At 35.6% G+C, this 20,733-nt stretch overlaps 1 protein-coding gene across 1 annotated transcript in view; it reads left to right on the top strand.

Annotated features, from left to right (window-relative positions):
• ZRANB3 (zinc finger RANBP2-type containing 3) overlaps window positions 1–20,733 on the top strand; it is a 215,719-nt gene that overhangs the window by 146,278 nt on the left and 48,708 nt on the right. The window contains exons 8-9 of the mRNA XM_046657892.1: window positions 1,097–1,213; window positions 20,282–20,401. Of these exons, the coding sequence (XP_046513848.1) occupies window positions 1,097–1,213; window positions 20,282–20,401 (237 nt within the window). The remainder of the gene's footprint in view (window positions 1–1,096; window positions 1,214–20,281; window positions 20,402–20,733) is intronic.

Genomic DNA, 20,733 nt, shown 5'->3' with positions numbered 1-20,733 from the left:
GAAAGACTTATTTAAATCATTTTAAATTATTCTATGAAAGATTCCACATATTTCATATTTCACAGAAGGAAAAGTCCGCTTTCTTAAAATAGGTTTAATTAATAGAGCATATGAATTGACTTTGTATCATTTCAAGAAGAGAGAAGAATTTAACTTTAGTCATCAAATAATGTGAAAAGATTCAGTATCCTGGTGATTAAAAAAATATTTCTGCTGAATATAGAAAGAAAGTACTTCAATTGCAACAAAGTTTTAGTACTAAAAATTCTAAGTATTTGTAGCGTGTGAAACTCAATATTTAGCAAGGGAAGTTGTATTTCTTGCTCTAGGATTTTTTTTTAAGTATGGCTACCTGTATTCTAGACTAACTTGGATGCAGCCCTGTTCTTGAAATCTTAAAATTCTATGATCGTGTTGTAAGGTGTGAAGTTCAACATATCAGAAAGCCAAATTATATTTTACCTAATCTTTATCTACATTTACTTTTGGGAAGTGCAATCCTTATGTATTCTCTGAAATTTCTTCAAATCTGGACATGACTTTGACAAAAAAGACTAGTAAGCAGTTTGTAAACATTGAGCAACATGCTGTTGATAAAATAAGAATGATCTTATTTGCTGTATCCATTATTTTAGCATTAGAAAAAAAATAAAACAGAGGCAGTATATGATTTTTATTTAACTAGTATTCCCCAAGTCTTTATACTTATCTAAATAAAATTATATGTTTTATTTAAAACACTTGCTACCATATACATTTTCACTACCATGCTTTCTTATATATTTAAATTTTTCTTTTTACTTTACAGAATGTTTCTCCTTAAGAGGAAGCTGCAATTGTTTCATTTATGGTGTTACCAAAGGGCTTGGTTTTCACCCACAGTTTGTCGTTGGTTTCTATCATTATTGTGAACATGTGACTGACCTTACTCCGTGTTGATGTTTTTAAATGAACACATTAGCATCTTTGGGAATTTTATTTTCTTTTTATATCTTTCTATATAAAAAAGAAAATAAGTAGGACGTGATTCATTATTGCATTAATTGTTCTGTTCTATATGCTGTATTTCTAAACATTGTTATATTCTCCCCCATAGGAATTGAATAGCAGCTTTGAAGAGTGGGAAAAATTAATGAGAGCTCCAAATTCAGATGCCACTGAGACTGTCATGGGATTGATTACTCGCATCTTTAAACAGACTGCTATTGCCAAGGTACTCATTGCTGGGCCAATATGTGTTTGTCTTGATACAAATTATTTAATGTATTTTAATGTTTTACTTAAGCAGCTTATTTGCATACTACAGCATGTTTTTGCCATTTAACTTTTAATTCTTTATTATGGAAAAATTCAGACATATTTAAAGTAAACAATAGTATAGTGAACACCATTATACCTGTCCATACATTTATCCTTTCCAATATATGGATACACTTTGTGAGGGAGTATAATATGCATTACACTTTCTCATTTAAAGGACATACATAGGTTTATCTTTGTTATCAGCTTTTCCCATGTTTTCACTACATGATCTTTTTTTATTTGTCAATCATTTTTAATTGGTAATATGTTTTTAATTCCCTACAGAGATAGATGTGCTCATGCTTGTCTAAAAGTACAAATTAGAGAGTGTTAGAGCTGTTAAATCTCAGTGTGACTATCAAGTAGACTCGTCCCGCATTGTTCTTGTTGTTGTTGCTTCTACCAGCATGGTAGAACTTATACATACTAATGAGTGTCATCCTTTTCCAATTCTGAGATTTTATATAACGTAATTTTTTAAAGTGAGATTTATTGAGGTAAAATTTACATACAGTGAAATTTGTCCTTTTAAAATGTATCATTTGATGAGGCTTGACAATATATAGAGTCAGGTAGTCATCACTACAATCAAGATAAAGAATATTTTTACCACCCCGAAAAGTTCCCTTTGCAGTCATTTCCCTCACATCCGCCCTCTAGACCTTGGCAGTCACAGATCTGCTTTTTATCACTACAGTTTTACATTTTACAGAACGTCACAAAAATGAAATCATAGAGTGTGTACCCTTGTGTCTGGCTTCTTTCACTTAGCATAAAGCTTTTGTGATTAATCCAGGTTTTTGCATATGTCTTTAGTTTCTTCATTTTTATTGCTGAATAATGTTCCAACGTATGGACATGTAACAATTTTTTTATTCATTCACCAGTTAATGGCCATTTGGGGTATTTTCAGTTTGTGTCATTATGAATAAAACTGTTATAATTATTCATTTAGGTCTTTGGTTGGACATATTTTCATTTCCCTTGAGTAAATAACTGGGAATGGGGACTGTTGGGGTTATATGGAAACATAGGTTTAACTTTATAAAAAACTGCCAAATTCTTTTTCTAAGTGCTATACCATTTTGCATTCCTACTAACAATGTATAAAAGTCTAGTTGTTCCACATCTTTGTCAGCACTTGGTATTGTCAATCTTTTTTAATTTAAGCTATTCTTATGGGTATGTAGTGGTATCTCGTTATTTTAATTTGCCTTTTCCTAATGTCTAATGATATCCAGCATATTTCTATGTGCTTTTTAGTGATTCATTTTCTTTTGTAAATTATCTGTTCATATCAAGCACATTTATATTAGGTTATAATAGCTCTTTATATATTTTGAAGATAAGTCTCTAACATGTATGTCTTTCCCAAATATTTCTCCAAGTCCATGGATTCCATTTTTATTTTGTTAACATTGTCTTTCCTAGAACAGAAGTTTTTAATTTTGAAACAGTCCAGTTTATCATTTTTTCTTTTATATTTTGTGCTTTTTGAGTCTTAATTAATTTTTGCTTAATCCAAGTTCACAAAGATCATTCTCCTAAGTTTTCTTGTAAAAGTGCTTTATCTTTAGGTCATATATGTAGGTCTATGAGCTATTTCAAGTTAATTTTTTTATGTGGTGCAAAATGAGGGTGGAGATTCAGTTTGGTTTTTTGTTCTGTTTTGGGTTTTGTTGGTTTTCTTCTGGATATGGATTTTCAGTTGTTCCAGGGCTCTTTATTGGAAAGACGTTTCTCTCATTGAATTACCTTGGCACCTTCATAAAATATCAATTGCTTATATGTGTGGATCTGTCTCTGAACTCGCTTCTGTTTCGTTGATCTATACATCTGCCCTTACAGAATGCTACAGTGTCTTGATTACTGTACATTTACAGTAAGTCTTGAAATCACATAGTGTTCACCCCCGCTTTATTTTCCTTCAGAGTTGTTTTTGTCTGTTGTAGATCTTTTGCTTTTTCTTCTGAATTTTAGAATTACCTTGTTAAGTATGTACAATTTTTCTTGGAATTGCTTTGAATCTATAGGTTAATTTGGGAGAACCGACCTCTAATAGTATTAAGTCTTCTGATCCATGAAAAGAGTCTCTCTCTCCTTTAATTTAGATCTTCTTTAATTTCTCCCAGCAATGTTTTCTGGTTTTCTTGAATACATTTTATTAGATTTATTTCTAGTTATTTCATGTCTTTTTATGCTCCTGTAAATAGGATTTTTTAAAATTTAAATTTCCACTTTTTCATTGCTATATATAGAATTATTATTGATTTTCATATGTCAACCTTTTATCCTATGACCTTGCTGGACTCGCTTTTTAGTTTCTGTGGCTTTTTGTAAATTCTTTGGGATTTTCTACATAGAGCATCATTTTGTCCACACATAAAGACACTTTTATTTCTTCCCTGTAATCTGTATGTCTTTTATTTATTTTTTCTGCCTATCACATTGAAAGAATACGAGTACAATTTTGAATAGAAGTGATAAGTTTGAACAGCCTTACCTTGTTGCCAGTCTTAGGGGGAAAGCATTCAACCTTTCACTGTTAATTACGATATTATCTCTAAGTTTTTTCTTATATACTCTTTCTTAGGTTGGGAAAATTTCCTTTTTTTCCCTAATTTGTTGAGAGGAGGGATGACACATATGAAAATGTTTTCCTTTGGCAGAGCAGGGTTAGGAAGAGGGTAGGTACTATAAAAGTAGCTAAGAAGAAAATGGCCAAAATTTTAAGAAAATTATTAAGGCTGAGCATGGGCTATCGTGAGAGTTCAAAATAACATTGGGTCCTGACACAGGGAGTCCACATGCACTCACAGCTTTATTATCATTGGCCTCTACCAGGTGCTGACTAGGCGAGCAGAGAACACTCTCATTAGTGGAGCACAAGCACAGTACCCTGACTACTTCCAAGACCCCTTTTCTCATGCTAAGCAAAAGCCTTTTGCTAAGGTGGGCAAGAAACCCCTCCCCCCAGGCCCCAAAGCCCAGGCCAGGATTACCTGCTTCTGGGAGCTAGATAGAAACAAAAGCTGTCTACCCCTGGGAGTTGGGCAGGAAACTGTTGAAATCAGGACTTTGCACTGATCTGTTACTGCTGGAGGAGGGGCAGGAACCGCCCTCCTCCCCAGGACTACCCACAGACATAGTTTGGTTGCCACAGGAATAGAGGCAGAAACTCCAAGAAAGTCCCACCCCTAAAGCTCAGCTGGAGCAAAGGACGTGCCTTATACTGAGTTGCTACCAGAAGACCCAAGAGGTCCCCTGCTCCCTACCATGAACTTAACACTGAGATACCATTAAGATCAATCTACCACTGGAGAAGAGAGCACCCCTCTATAGTGCAAGCATGCAGGGATGGCTGGAAGCTGAGAGTGCATGTGGAACACTTAGAAAGACCCTTGGCACACACATTCACAAGGTAGAAGCATCCCATTGCTGGGAGATGTTTTTGGTGCACTGAAGGTAAATGTAACACAAGAGAACCTAAACACAACTCAATACTGACTAGATTGTCTCAATCCTCACCTTGACAGAAAAAGAAGCATGCCCATTTCCAGGTGTAATTATCATCAGTCTATTCTGTTCTACACATAATTTCTAGCATTAAATAGAAATTATGAAATTTTAAAAAAGCAGTTAAAAAACAAATCTGTTGTCAGAAGATAAAACAATCAATGAAGCCACATGGAGAAATGACCCAGATTGTAAAAATATTAGACAGGGACTTTTAGGAAGTTATGAATAATATGTTAAAGGATCTAATAGAAAAGATAAACAGCATACATGAAAAGATGGGGAATTTCTGAAGAAATATGGAAACTATAAAGACAGTAAAATGAAAATGCTAGAAACATAGTATCTTCTTTCAATCAGCTTATAAGCCAATAGTGGAGATAAAATGTAATCATAAAAAGTCTAAATATCCTGGATATTCATCCTAGAGAAATGAAAGCATAGGCTTACATAAACACCTTTACAGGAATTTATTTGTAATAGCCAAAAACTTGGAAACAGCCCAAATGTCCTTCAAACAAATTGTAGTGCATCCATACAATGGAATACTCACTTAAAAGGAATGAACTATTGATAAGTGTAACAAATTGAATGAATCTCAAAAACATTATATTGAGTGAAAGAAGCCAGTATCAAAAGTTTACAAACATTATGACACCATTTTTATAACATTTTCAAAATGATAGAATTATAGTGATAAAAAATATTATTATACCAGTGTCATTTTCCTGGTGTTGATATTGTATTATGGTTATATAAGAAATTACCATTAGGGATTAAGGGTACATAGGAATTCTCTATATTATCTTTGTAACCTCTGATATGTCTAAAAGTATTTCAAAATAAAAAGTTTTAAAATGTATATATAGTGGATATAATAAAGTAATCTAATGACAGAAGAAATTCTAAGTTAATCCAAAAGAAGGTAGAAAAGGAACATAGAACAACTGAGTCAAATAGAAAATAACTAATAAGATGGTAGATTTAAATCCAATTATATCAATAAGTATATTAAGTGTAAATGATCAAAGTTCACCAATTAAAAGACAGGAATTGTCAGATTGCATAAATTATATGATATCCAAAGAAGTTCTCTATAAGTATGGATGCTAAAGGTTAAAAATAAATGGGTGAGGGGCTGGCCCTATGGCCCAGTGGTTAAGTTCGTGCACTCTGCTTTGGCAGCCCAGGGTTTCACCGGTTCAGATCCTGGGTGTGGACATGCCACTGCTCATCAGGCCATGTTGAGGAGGTGTCCCACATAGCACAACCAGAGGCACTCAACTAGAATATACAACTATGTACTGGGGGACTTTGGGGAGAAGAAGAAGGAAAAAATAAAATATATATATATGTATAAAAAAGAAGATTGGCAACAGTTGTTAGCTCAAGTGCCAATATTTAAAAATAAATAAATAAATGGGTGAAAAAATATATATCATGCAAACAATAACCAAAAGAAAGCTGAAGTGGATATATTAATATCAGATGATGTAGACTTCAAAACAACATTACCAGGGTTAAAGAGGACATTTACATGATGAAAAAGGAGTCAATTCATTAATTACACATAGCAGTCCTAAATACATGTATATCTAATTGCCAAAACATTTTTTAGAAAACAGAAGAGGAACAAATGCCTCCCAAATAATTTTATGAAGCCAAGATTACCCTGATTCCAAGACCAGACAGACACTTCAGGAGAAAACTACAGGTCCGTATTCTTCATGATGTTAAAATCCTTAACAAAATAATAGCAAATCAAATCCACTAATATGTAAAAATATATTTATACCAACAATACAAGGTTTGTTTAACACTGGATTAATTAATCACTGTAATTCACCACATTTACAATGTAAAAATGGAGAACTATATGATTATTCCAGTGAAAGCGTTTGACAGAATTCCACATCCATTCATGATAAAGCCTCTCAGCAAACTAGGAATAGAGAGGGACTTCCTCATCCCATGAAAGGCATTTATGAAAAACTTACAATTAATGCCATACTTAATGCTTAAAGACTGAATGCTGTTCCACTGAGATCAGGAAGAAGAAAAAAGACTGCTCCCCCCACCTTTATTCAACACTGTCTGTTTCAATATTGTTCTTATAACTGTGTAATAAGGCTAGAAAAAGAAATAAAAGTTATGCAGATTGAAAAGGAATAAGGAAAATTGTGTATATTCACAGACAATATGATTGTCTACGTAGAAAATCCAAGAACTCTTCCATCTACCAGAACTGATGAGTGAATTTATCAAGATCGCAGGACTCACGTTCAATATACAAAAATTATTTGTAGTTCTGTGTACTAGCAATGAAATATTGGAAATTGAAACTTTAAAAATATAATTTATAATAGGATCAATAAAAATGACCTACTTTGGGGGGCCGGTCCTGTGGCCAAGTGGTTGGGTTCAAGAGCTCCACTTCGGTAGCCCAGGGTCTCGCCAGTTCAAATCCTGGGTGCAGACATGGCACCGCTCATCAGGCCATGCTGAGGCAGCATCCCACATGCCACAACTGGAGGGACCCACAACTAAAAATACACAACTATGTACCAGGGGGCTTGGGGAGGAAAAGGAAAAATAAAATCTTAAAAAAAAAAAAATGAACTACTTTGGGATAAATTCAACAAGATATATGCACTGAAACTACCAAACATTGTTTAGAGAATGTAAAACAAACTTAAATAAGTGATGAGATAGATCATGTTCATGAATCAGAAGATTCAATATTGTTAAGATGCCAGTTCTCTGTAAATTAATTTATATATTCAGTACAATGCTAATGAAAATCTCTGTAGTCTTTTTTGTAGAAATTGACAAAGTGAAGGTAAAATTTATGAGACAACACAAAAGACTTACTATGGACAAAATAATTGTGAATGAAGTTGGAAGACTCTCATTACATGATATAAATATTTAACTATAAAGTTACAGTAATCAAGACTTTGTGGTATTGGCATAAGGATAGATATTTAGATTAAAGAACCAGAAAAGAGAGTCCAGAAACAGACCTTCATATAGATTGTCAGTTGGTCTTAGGAAAGAGGACAAGACAACTCAATGGGGAAATGTTACTCTTTTCAACAAATGGTACTAGGACACTTGGATATCCATAAGGAAAAAAAAAATTAACCTTGACCGTTATTTCACACCATACATAAAAATTAACTTGATATGGGTCATAGACTTAAATATAAAAGCTAATTTATAAAACTTTTGGTAGCATACATACATAAAAATATTCCCAACCTTTGGATAGGAGCTTTTTTTAGATAGGATATGAAAAGCACATACATTAACGGACAAAAAATGGGACTCAAAACTTTAAAATTTAGGCTGTTGTCTAAAAAATGTATGGTGTACAAAAGACACTGTTATGGAAATGAAATGCAAAATACAAATTGGAAGAAAATATTTGCAATACCTTCCCCCTGCTCCATTTTCCCATATTGTAATTTTTAGTTTGATCATAATTTTTGGTTTGATGAGTTTTCATTGTTTACAGTATAATGACTCTGTTAAACATTTCACAGTTGAGCTATAATTACGTTTATTTTCTTTGACAATTGTTGTTTTTCCTAGAGTTAATAGCTATCTTGCTTTTTGTTTGTTTGCTTGCTTGCTTGGCTTTCTTTGTACTTAATACTGAGTACAGAATGAAAAGAATATACATGAGAACATTTAGATAATTTCCTTTGGTAAGAAACCCTAGTTGGACATCAGAAGTGTCAATTGTCAATAGGAAGTTGGCATCTAATTCCTAGGATTCTTGAAGGAAAAGAAAGGAGATGAAAAGTTGGTTGTCCCCAGCTTGGAACATGTTCCCAAAGATTAATGGCAAGAGAAGACCAATCCTTGCCACCCCAATTCCCTAGTTTTTAGTCATTTTTCATTCCCTCCCTATTAGAACCTCTGTCCTCAACCACCTACGTAAATTGGAACTATATATTTCTATTCTTGGGCTGCAGCCAGTAATAATTAGTTCATGGCATTGCAGAATTGGAGTTCTTAATACATTTTCCCAGAAACATTATTGATATTCAGTATTTAGAGTCTACAATGACTGTAAATAATACACTTTACCTACATTATAGGTATAGGTAACATTATATATTTGGGAGAGGTAGCTAGTTATCAACTACATTTAATATTGTGCTATGAGGGACCGGCCCAGTGGTGTAGTGGTTAAGTTTGTGTGCTCTGCCCCAGTGGCCCAGGTTTGCTGGTTGAGATCCCAAGTGCTCGCCTACACACTACACTGCTCATTAAGCCATGCTGTGGCAGCATCCCACATACAAAATAGAGGAAGATTGGCACTGATGTTACCTCAGCAACCATCTTCCTCAAGTAGAAAGAGGAAGATTGGCAACAGATGTTAGCTCAGGGCCAATCTTCCTCACCAAATATATATATATAGTTTCTATGAGAAAATGTGTTTCAAAGTTCTCCCAAACCAGCTTGTAAAAGACCTTTTGAAATACCTCAGATTATAAATTGGATGCTATGTTGTGTGCATACTGATGTGGAAGCTTCCTTTCTTTGACTAAGTGTGTTCCTGAGTAATTCAACAGATATTTCTTGAGTGCCTACTACGTGGCAAGGATCATGCTTGGTGCTAGGGAGGTATGGTGAACAACATACAGTGTCTGCCTCTCAAGGAACTTTCAGTCAATTTGGGAAGACAGTGAAATAAATGTTCCACTACAGTAGAGTATATTTAGTATTTAAAAAACAAGATGTTGTGGAAGCACGTGAAAGAATACACTTGGCCCAGTCTTGGAGGTTTAGGAATGGTGTCTCAAGGAAGGAACAAGTAAGATTTAGCCAACCAAAATGAAATGGGAAGTGGATGGGGTGGATGCTTTATGTTTCAGACAGATGAATTGTGCAAACTCACAAAGATTAACCAGAAGTGGCATATTTAGGGAATCAAAAGTAGGTCATCATGGATAAAGCATAGAATGTCAGGGAGGAATTCTGAAAGAGACTAGGCTGGGCATCACAGAGAGTGGTAACCATACCATGAAGGTCACAGTTCATAGTTTGTAGTTTATCCTGAGGTTTCTGAGCGGTTAGGTAGAGTGGGATAGAGTAAAATGATCAGATTTGTGCTTTAGAAAAATAACTCTAGCTATGTGGAGAATGCATTGGGAGGAACGAGCCTGTAGGCAGGAAGTCCAGTTGGGATGCCACAGTGGTAGTCCAGGCTAGCAGTGGATGATCTGAACCAAGGCCGTAGCTGTACCGTGTCTTACCTGGAAAGAAAGGAATAATTCAATAAATATTGAAGATGGGAAATCAATAGACATTGGTGATTGTAGAATCTAGGTTTCTTGCTTGGCCTACTGGGTTGATGTTTGTTTCATTCATTGATACTGGGAAAAACAGGAGATATGTTTTGTGCACAATCCCTCATTAAACATGATCGGTGCCAAGCTCCACCGGGCACAAAGCTGTTAGATAATAGAAGATTTCTTTGTACTCTGCAGCATCATACTGAAATACTTTGCCTTTTATTGAGTCATTTGAACAATTCTGTTGAGGAATTTAAAGATAATTAAAACTAATGATAATTTATCTAAATTTTGAAAATCTTGATTAGAGTAAGAAGAAAAATGTAAAGAAAATAATGTTTTCAAGTAAATGTGTTTGTATGAGTATACACTTACTTATAGCATATGCTGTTTTAGGGGCATATGCTTAATTATTGCCTAAAGTAAAATGAACTGTTCATTATTTGTAGTATTTAATTTTTTAAAGGCTATAACTCCATAATAAATAAATTAAAGTATAAAGTGTAAAATCTTGTTCTTGTCAGCTCTTCTGAGGAAGCGAATACTTCCCGCATCCATTTTTATGACTATTTTAACACTGTTCATTAATTGTGGTTAAAGAGCTAGAAAGGACCTGTGGGGGTCATCTATTGTCTTCCTCTGCTCTAAGCAGAGTTATGTCTGAAGGCTTCTAGACAAATAGGTCTCCATCTATCCTAGTTTTATGGATTTCCAGGATAGGTTCTTTCTCTGCTCTAATCTTTTCTTTTTCTTGTATTCTACAGTGTCTTCTAGGCAGACAGGAAAACAGTGCTAGTGCTTCAAATTAGGTCGTGTCAGCAAATTAGGTCATACTGATATGATAACTTTGAATATCTGCAGTGTGATGCTATACAGTTATGGCACTGATGTGTGCCATCCGTGTGCTGTACAGACGTTTATGCTAGTCTGCCTTTTGAGATTAAGTGTTTGCACTTCTCAGGAAGATAGAGGCTGTGTGAGTTATGTGTGTTTGTTATTATCTCCTTAGTTTTGTTTTTATATTATTAAGATCTGTTTTTCAGATATTTCTTAATGATATGAAATTTAATAATGATAATGATAAGCAGTAAATAATAATGATTGTAAACAACAAAGGAAATGAACATAAAATAATCAGTGTTACTGGTAAAAAGTCAATTAGTGGAGGATCTCAGATAATTGGAATTACTTTTCTTCTTCTAAATCATTTTTATTGCTTTGTAATATTTGTCCAGAATACAATGGATGAAAATGAACAGATTCTTTAGATTTAGGATCAGCATAATATTCTCCTAAGGAAAAAACATGTAAGTGGTATGTGTGATTTAGCCAACTCTCAGTTATTTTCTGGTGCATTGCAACAACGTCTCATTTCTAGAGAAAACCATGTTAAGAGAAATGCCAGTTATTTTCCTATGAAAATGATAACTTAAACTATCCTGTCACTTTGGAGATGACAGCATTCCTTCGTGCCTTAAAAACTTTCCAGAAGGCAAATTGCTTTAAGCACGTTTCCATTATACGCAAAGCACACTTCCTCTTTGCTGTGTTGCCTCAGCAGCTTGTCCCAGCTAGCAGTGAGGCAAGATGCCTGGCGCACAGAGACTGGGACGTTGTGAGACTGAAGAGTGCCTCTTCCCGTGCCAGTTCTTTTGTTTAGGACAGGGTCTCTGCTTCTGAATGGGGCACTGTCTGCTTTCTGCTCACTAGTAAGGAGATGGTTGGTAATAATAAGGTACAAATAAAACAATAATGTTACCATTTTAGAGGAGGAAAGAGAGAGTATGTTAGCTACATGGCCATGTGGAATGGAGGTAGGCATTATTAAAGATGGGAAATATCTACTTGAGAGGGAAGAGTGGTATAAGGTTTTTCAGGTGGCAGGAATGGTTAAGTTTGGAATCACATGTGGAGGGATTTGCCTTAGAGAAGAGAAGAAATACTTCTTGTCAGAAAAGGAAAGGAAGTGAGGATGAGTAAAAACAAAGAAAGGTAACATCATTCTCAAATGATGAATTCTGTTTTCTCTGGTCAGTGGGAAGTTTGAGAGCCAAGAGGCATAGATTCTGATTTCAAAGAAAATGGTAAACGTTGAAGTTGTTTTTGCAATTTACTGGAGAAATATAGTATTAATAAGAGCTAACACTTTTACAGCATTTACCATGTGCCAAGCACTATTCCAAGCATATTTTACACACTAACTCATTTAATTTCCCACCACTCTATGAGGTGTGGGTACCTTTTATCCTCTCTTATAGATGGAGAAGCTAAAGCACAAATTTAAGTGACTTGCTCAGACTCTCAGATTGTAAGTGATGGTGGGAGGATTTGAACCCAGACAGTCTGGCTCCATAGTATATGCACTTAGCCATCATTCCACCAGGATAGCTGAAAAAATTTAATATTTGTTAGTAACCATGGGTTTAAAGTGGTGCCTGTTTCCCTGTTGGTGATTTTTCAGCATCTTTGTACAGACATGGAGAAGATACAGAACTTAAAAGTCTGTATGTTGTATGTGCTATAATTTTTAACTCCCAAATAAGATTCATTCATACTTACCCTTAGTAGTTCAAAGTTGTTTACCTTATTGATATGATGGATGGATGGAATTCAGAAAGAAATCGAGAATGTTTTTGAAAATTGAATTCAATTTTAAAAGAATTAAATTAGCTGTTTTGATCAATGACTTTTCCGGTCAAAATTCCATGAAAAAAAGTTTTTAAGTTCATAATACTATTGGCTTTACTTTCTAACTTTATCTAAATTTGAGTAAACCCGATGGAGTATGTCATTCATGGGAATGTTCGCTCTTATCCATCCTTGCTTAATAGATGATAGATAGACAGACAGATAGATAGATTAGATAGATCAATTGTTTTATTATATCTTGTTCTAAAAAGTTTAATGGAAAGGTTTAGGATCCCAAGTTCTTTTGTAAAATTGTGTTGGTTAAGGTATTAAATTGGAGTTGCTCTCTTCTTAATGGTATTGTAACACCCTCCTGCTTCTCAGTGTGAAATGGGCTGCTTGTGGAACTTGATCAGTGTCAAAAGATTAGCTGTATTAGAAGTGTTAGATTTATATTTACAGATACTTCCATAAACATGCCTAGAGATAAGAAAATCACACTTCCAATAGTTCATCCAAACCATCTTTGGAAGTGAAACTGTTGTTTTCTAGGGGAAGATTTTGGCACAGGGCTCTGTGAAAATGTCCAAAACACTGACATTATAGTATGGAACTACCATTCTTCCCCTGAAGGCTGTCTTCTACCAGCTTTGACAATATTTTCTACCAGATTTAAAAGTATTTTTTTAGGTTGATGAAATGATTTCTAAATCAAGAACAGTGGGCGACAGGGAGGGGATAGTGGAAGACAAATCCTAATCTTTCTTTTGTGGTGGTCTGCAGGGCAGGGCAGGGGATGAATCAGCAATACATATTCTCTTTTACTTTGGTACTTTCCTTTCTTCATTTAAGATAATTTTAAAGGCTAAAACGTAAATCAACTATCACAAAGAAATAATAAGAAACAATATAAGGTGAACTACATAAATGAATAACAGCAAGAGAGGCAGAGAGGATATCAACTGATGAATGGACGATAAAATGTGGTATATCCATACAATGGAATGTTATTTGACAATAAAAAAGAAACTGATATTACATTTCTGAAATTCTGAAATTACATTTCTGATACATTCTATGTCATGGATTGAGTATATTTTGCTAATATTGTGTGATTCCATTTACACGACATGTCCAAAATAGTCCGATCCATACAGATGGAAAGTAGATTAGTGTTTGCCTAGAGCTGGGGTGATACAGGGACCTGGAGAGCGGGGGGTGATTGCTGGGAGGTGAAGGGTTTCTTTGAGGGTAATGAAAATATTCTAAAATTGATGGTGATGATGGAGGCACAACTCTGTGAATATACTAAAAACCAGTGAATTGTTCACTTTTAATGGGTGAATTTTATGGTGTGTGAATTGTATTTCAATAAAGCTGTTTGTTGTTTTTTGTTTTTTTTTAAATGCAGACAGAAAAGTTCTCTGTCATTCTGCTTTGTCTGCCCTAGTTTACCACTTGTCCTCAGCAGCTTCCATAGTAGCCGCAAGATGACGGGTGCAGCTCCTGATATCAAGTGCGGGCCATAATGTCCGAAGCAAGGAAGAGCTTTCCTAAGAGTCCCTTTGTCCGTGAGGATCTTTCTGAAGCCAGCAGCAGACTTCCCATGTTTCTTATTAGTCAGAAACACTTGCAGTGGGAATGGACGTGCTAGGCTTGCTTAGACCCGTCACAATTCACCTATCGCTGATTAAGAAGGGCTTGAAGAGCTTTCCGTAAAGCATGTGACCACCAGATAGCTAAACAAAACTACCCTTTGGTCTGGGGCCTGAGGACTCCAGAACTGAAGGAGAAGCCTCTTTTGTGCTTATACTCCCTTCGCTAGAAGTTGTAGGTGTTAAAGAAAAAATTATTCTGACACTTGTTAAAACGGTAAAGACTTTATTCAAGATCACTGCGGTAGGAGTCAACTCTATGGCAAGTGAGAGAGATTGCTCGACTCTGAATACAACAAGGACAGGTGGGGATTTATAGCCAAGGAGCGGGATGAGGGGGTTGGTGGATGGAACATTACTAAGAGGAGACATCAGGAGTGGAGGGACTCTTGCTGAACTGACCTAGCAGGATTCTTGCTGGAGGGAGGCCGAGGACTTAGACATGGTAAGTCAGGGATGAGGAGCTTGGTTAGATATCAACAGGTGATCAGGCATCAAGGGTAGGAGATTCTCAATAAACTGACTTAGCAGAACTCTCGGTAACACTGGGCGATGCAGGCCTGGCAAGGACAGGCCAGATTTGGAAGGCCGAGGTCAAGGCCTAGTCAAAAAGGCGGCTCAGAGAAGCCTAACTGAAGTTTGCTCAAGGAGAGAGTCTTTGTCATTGCTCAGGTTTCATATTTTTTTCATTCTTTCTTTCTCCCTTTTATTATTTGATTAAAGGCTGAGAATTTAAAATCAGGTAACTTTCATCAGGTCTTTAATGCAGTGTAGACTTTTCTTTAACTACTTTCACTTCAAAAAGTTTGATGTGCACCTACTCGCTGAAAAAAAAACTGAGAAACAAATCTTACATGTTCTCTTCTGCATTTCTTTAAACTAGACGTATAGTATAGTAATGTACAGTCTTCATTAATTATTTAAACTAGAGCTTTGACTAACAGACACTAACAGACCAATTTCAGTAAAATAAAATAGAATTATGAACATGTGTATTTTCTGCAACTTCTTCAAAACTGGAACCAGGATAACCAAAATGCTGATCATTATCAGGACCTGCCATTCCACATAATGTGCACTTATGATAGTTTGAAAGCAAATTCCTGCTCAAATAACTTAAAATATGACAATGCCGTGGCAGTTTTAATTATAATAAAATCAGAATAGTTAAAATGCATGTATAGTACATTTTATTTATTTATTTATTTATTTATTTATTTTTTGACGAAGATTAGCCCTGAGCTAACTACTGTCAATCCTCCTCTTTTTGCTGAGGAAGACTGGCCCTGAGCTAACATCCATGCCCGTCTTCCTCTACTTTCTCTGTGGGACGCCTACCACAGCATGGCTTTTACTAAGCAGTGCCATGTCCGCACCCGGGATCCGAACCGGCAAACCCCGAGCCGGCCCCAATATAGGCCGTTTTAAAATGCAAACCTATGCAATCCCCAACTTAGGAACCTAAGAATCCCAAAGTTCATTTGTTAACATAGATATTTTGGTTCTCCAAACGCATTTTCCCAGTATCACAATGATGGTTAAGTTACTAGGTTAGTCCCAAGAGACTATTAAGCCGGTTGTATCGTTGAACTTTATAGTATTAATAGTAACCATAAGCCTTCCTGAACCAGTGTTTGGAAGGAGTAGGGAGCAGGGGGCTGGAGTTTTGGCATCAGCAGTTTCTGGTTGTAACGAGGAAAGGGGGATGCCAGTGGAGGGGACTCTGGTGGAAACAGCTTGCTTGTGAAGAGGTGGGGAAGGCATCGGAAACTAGGGGTGCCGTGATTGTACAGTTTGTAAATTCGCAATGGATGGTAAATGAATGTACCTTAAAAATGTTCCAACTTGACATGTACTTTTTGAAAGGCTTATCACAGTAAATATAGCTCTTTAGGCAAACATGCAGTTTATTAAAGTGGTTCCGTTACCATGGAAACATAGCCAGAATTTATAGCTCCTTATTTTGAGAGGGCTTCATTCCACTTTCTGAGGCACTAAAATCCAAGGCTAAAGTTCTTAACAGCCTCCAGTCTCATTGTATGATGAATTTCTATTATTTAGGAAATTTAGACATATAAAATGTGGCTTGCAGAATTAGTCTTGTGATTTTGTAGTCATATGCATGAATTTTAAGTAGGTATTTTTCAGTTTTGAAAGCCCATTTTAATTTTTTTTTATTACCAAAGCTACATATGATCATAGCTTAATGAGGAGAAACAGCCATTTCAAAATATAACAGCCCCCTAAACTTATTCCCTAGAGGCAACCATTTCCTATTCTCTTAGTCAATTTTTTTAGTGTTTTCTTCAAATCTGTCAGTGTGTTTATCTTGCTTCTTTGTTTGTATTAGTACTTGCTTTGTAATTTTAGCTGTTATCAATTGGCTTCCCAAAATGGAAGATAAAATTTTAGCTCTTTCATCCCTCTGCCCCACCTTCTCACCTAGACCTTTCCCCAATTCCCATACTTCCAACAGAGTGATGGGTAGGTAGACAGGTAGGTAGGTGGATGGATGGATGGATGGATGGATGGATGGATGGATGGATAGACAGATGGAGAGAGAGAAAGAGAGAGAGAGAGTTATAGTTTTACTAATTTTATAGCAATTTATGCTAATTTTGGCTTGATCAATATTCACCATGTATATTATTAGACAATGTTTATACTATTTACAGTTGAATCATACAATATACTATGGATGTATTTTCTTTCTTCTACAACTCATTTTCACTAATTCATCCTTAAGCTTTTCCACTAGTTGTTTAATCTCCTCATGATATCTTTAAACATTAGCATTGTAGTAATTTTATCTTCTTAAACAAATTTCACCTATTGCCATTGATCAACTCTAGTCCATGCTGTTGCTCTTTTGGTCTACTGCAGAGCTCTCATCCTGGGGATTTTCTTTATTTCTCTCTTGTGCTGAATTACCTCTTTCCTTGATATTATTTTCTTTATTTGTTTACTCCCTTGTTTTGCTGGACCAGTAGCCTCCCAAGAAAGAGTACAATGAAGGTAAATTATTTCAATCCCTGCATATTTGAAATGTCTTTATTCTACTTTTATACCTGATTTTTAATTTGACTGGACATAAATTTTTAGTTAGAAATCATTTTCTTTCAGTTTTTAGTATTGATGTTGAGATATCCAATGCAATTCAAAATTTTTATTCTATTTTGATTCTGTGAAATCTTTTCCTCCCCTCTCTAGAGGCTCATAGAATCATTTATTTGTCCCCAAAGTTCTAATATTTTATGATGATGGACCTTGCTCTAGGTCCATTTTCATCCATTGTGAAGGATCTTCAGTGGCCCTTTTCCATTTTGGAAACTCATGTACTTAAGTTCTGTAAAACATTCTTTATTTCTTTGATTATTTCATTTCCTCTGTTTTCTCTGTATTGTTTCCTAGAACTTTTATTTTTCATATATTGCCCTTATGTCCTGATCCTCTAATTTTCTTATATTTTCTCTATTATTTTCCGTCTACATTCTAGAAGATATCCTCAGCTTAATAACCAGTGCATTTTTATTTATTTTTATTTATTTGTTTATTTTTTGCTGAGGAAGATTCACCCTAAGCTAACATCTCTTGCCAATCTTCCTCTTTTTCTATGTGAGGTGCCTCCACAGCATGGCCATCGATGACTGGTGTAGGTCCACGCCTGGGAACAGAACCCAAGCTGCTGAAGCAGAGCATGCTAAACTTAACCACTAGGCTACCAGGGCTGGCCCATAAGCAGTGTCATTTTTAATCCCTGCTTTTATATTTTTCATTTCCAAAAGTACTTCCCTCCATCTCCCCCAACTATTCCATTTTTGTAGCATCCTATTCTGGTTTGTTTTTTTTTTTAAAGATTGGCACCTGAGCTAACATTGTTGCCAATCTTCTTTTTTTTTTTTTAATTGCTTTTTCTCCCCAAATCCTCCCAGTACATAGATGTATATTTTAGTTGTGGATCCTTCTACTTGTGGCATGTGGGATGCCACCTCAGTATGGCCTGATGAGCAGTGCCATATCTGCGCCCAGGATCCGAACCAGCAAAACCCTGGGCCGCTGAAGCAGAGCACACAAACTTAACCACTCAACCACGGGGCCGGCCCCATTGTTCTTGTTTTATAAATGTAATCTCTTGTAGTTTTTTTCTCTCTGTGTAGTTTATCTGTTCTTAAGGTTGCTTTCTACAAATGCCTGGTGATCCTTGGTTGTTTGCTTATATTTATAAGTAAGACACTAAACACTGACTGGAGACCCTGTTTGTGGATATGGACTGTAAACTATGGCCTTCAATAAAGGGTGATCTGACTGGGATGTCTTGTTGAGGAACCTCCAATGTCAGTATCTTTAGTCTTTTTTCTTTAACTGATCAGATTCCCCAGAAAAGAGTCATTTTATAAGACTCTGCTCTTCTGCCTAGAGACCTGTTTTGGACCTGTAGGGGTAGAAAGTTTGAGGGAGAGGGACAGATCTCAGTATTTATTATGTAGCTTTCATTTAATCCCCATGATTTTTGCAAGATGGCCTACGGTCAATGTTGGATTCCTCCATCCAGATACCGTCCGTTTTACCCTCTGCAGAAAGTGAATCGCCAGTTTTTCTGCCAGGAGGGGTTGGGAAGTCACCTATTATGTGGACTGGGTAGAGAAAGGATATGGATCAGTGTTGCACATAATCAACTACTTAGTCATTCTTTCAGCTAAGCCTCCTGTTTTAGCCACACCCCATCCTCACTTCCAGAGGTGCCATTTCCTGAGCCTTTTTAGACTACTGCATTATAAACCAGGTGCTTCTCAACTTTCCCTACTGCCAGGGTAGGAACTGTCAGGTTGGCTAATCCATCACCAAGCATCTGTCTAGTTTTTACCTTCCAAAGTTTTGTTGCTATTGATCCCTTTCCAATTCTCCTTCCCTCTCTACACTTTGCTCTCATTTAAATATAACACTGAGAAGGAGTGGAGGTTAAATATGTTGAGCCTGCTATCTTTTCCCAAAATTTCTAAGTAACTAGTTTTTAACAGTTAAGAGATACTATATTTATGTTTTAAATTTAATTCATGCTATCCACTTTAAATTTAATTCCTATTTAATTCATCTCATATTGATTTCTCACTCTTAATAAGTAACTTGTCCTCGAGTTAACTAAGGAAAGTGTATTCAATCTGAACTTTCTTATTTTCTTCGTTCTACCTCGCAATTTCTTTGTGTCTCCCCTTGTTCTCTCAGATCTCCTTCCTGTGATTTTAATCCCATCACTCCAGCCTCTTCTGTGATCCCCATCCTGGAGACAGGCTAAATCCCCTCATTTTCTATTTTTCTTAGCCTATCTGCACCTTAAACAGCTTGTTTGTAAATCTACCTAGGTTTCTTAATTAAGAAAATGAATTAGCCAACTTTCTTTAACCCCTAAGTTTCAGTCCTGGCCTTCTTACTCTTTTTCAGTCTCCTCCCCCTCAAAATAATATTATTCATCTGATGTTTTATCTTCCATTTTCTCCTTAACTCTCTTCCACTTAGTCTTCTATATAAGTTTTTTTGAAAATTGCTTTCTAAACAAAACCACCATCCTTTTCTTGGTCATAGCCTAATTGACTACTTTCTATTGAAACTCTTTCCTTCTCTTGTTTTGTTAATTCTCATTCTTGTCTTGTTCTTGTTTTACTTCTCAGTTTTTTCTCTCTCTTGCCCCTCTTCTTCCACATGCCCCTTACGTGTGGGCATCTACTTCCTTAGGCTACCTAGAGAACAAAGCAGTTAAAAGTTCATAGAAACTTGACTGATTTTCAAGAAGGTTTTCTTGCTTTATTAAAGGAAAGTGACATGATTTTTTAATAAACATTTTTATGACATTACTAAGCTTTAACTTTTAATATTTAGGCAGGTGCTGTGAAGGATTATATTAAGATGATGCTTCAGAACGATTCACTTAAATTTCTGGTTTTTGCTCACCATTTAAGCATGCTCCAAGCTTGCACAGAAGCAGTCATAGAAGACAAGGTAAGCTACCATTTTTCTATGAAACACTTCTTAGGTTGCAGTTTTTAATATAGTTAGCATCAATTGTAGTCTTATAGTTGAGCTTTTTTGCCATCTTCAGATGATGGTATATAAATTATTATTAGATATTTTGTTGCAAATTATTATAATATTGTATTACTGTTGTGTTGATAATGTACTATTAAATTTTCTCTTTTATACCAGTGTTGTAATTTTCCACTGATCAAATTATCTGGATTGATTAAAATATGCTGCCTTGATAGGCTATAAAGTGAATTCTGCTTTTGATAATGGATATACCATTTGAGATTGGCAGTTAAAAGTTAAAATTT

The sequence above is a fragment of the Equus quagga genome, chromosome 4 (genome assembly GCF_021613505.1).
Source record: "Equus quagga isolate Etosha38 chromosome 4, UCLA_HA_Equagga_1.0, whole genome shotgun sequence".
Taxonomy (NCBI): Eukaryota; Metazoa; Chordata; class Mammalia; order Perissodactyla; family Equidae; genus Equus; species Equus quagga.
Note: the sequence above shows the minus strand (reverse complement) of the source record. Positions and strands in the feature narration are given on the sequence as shown.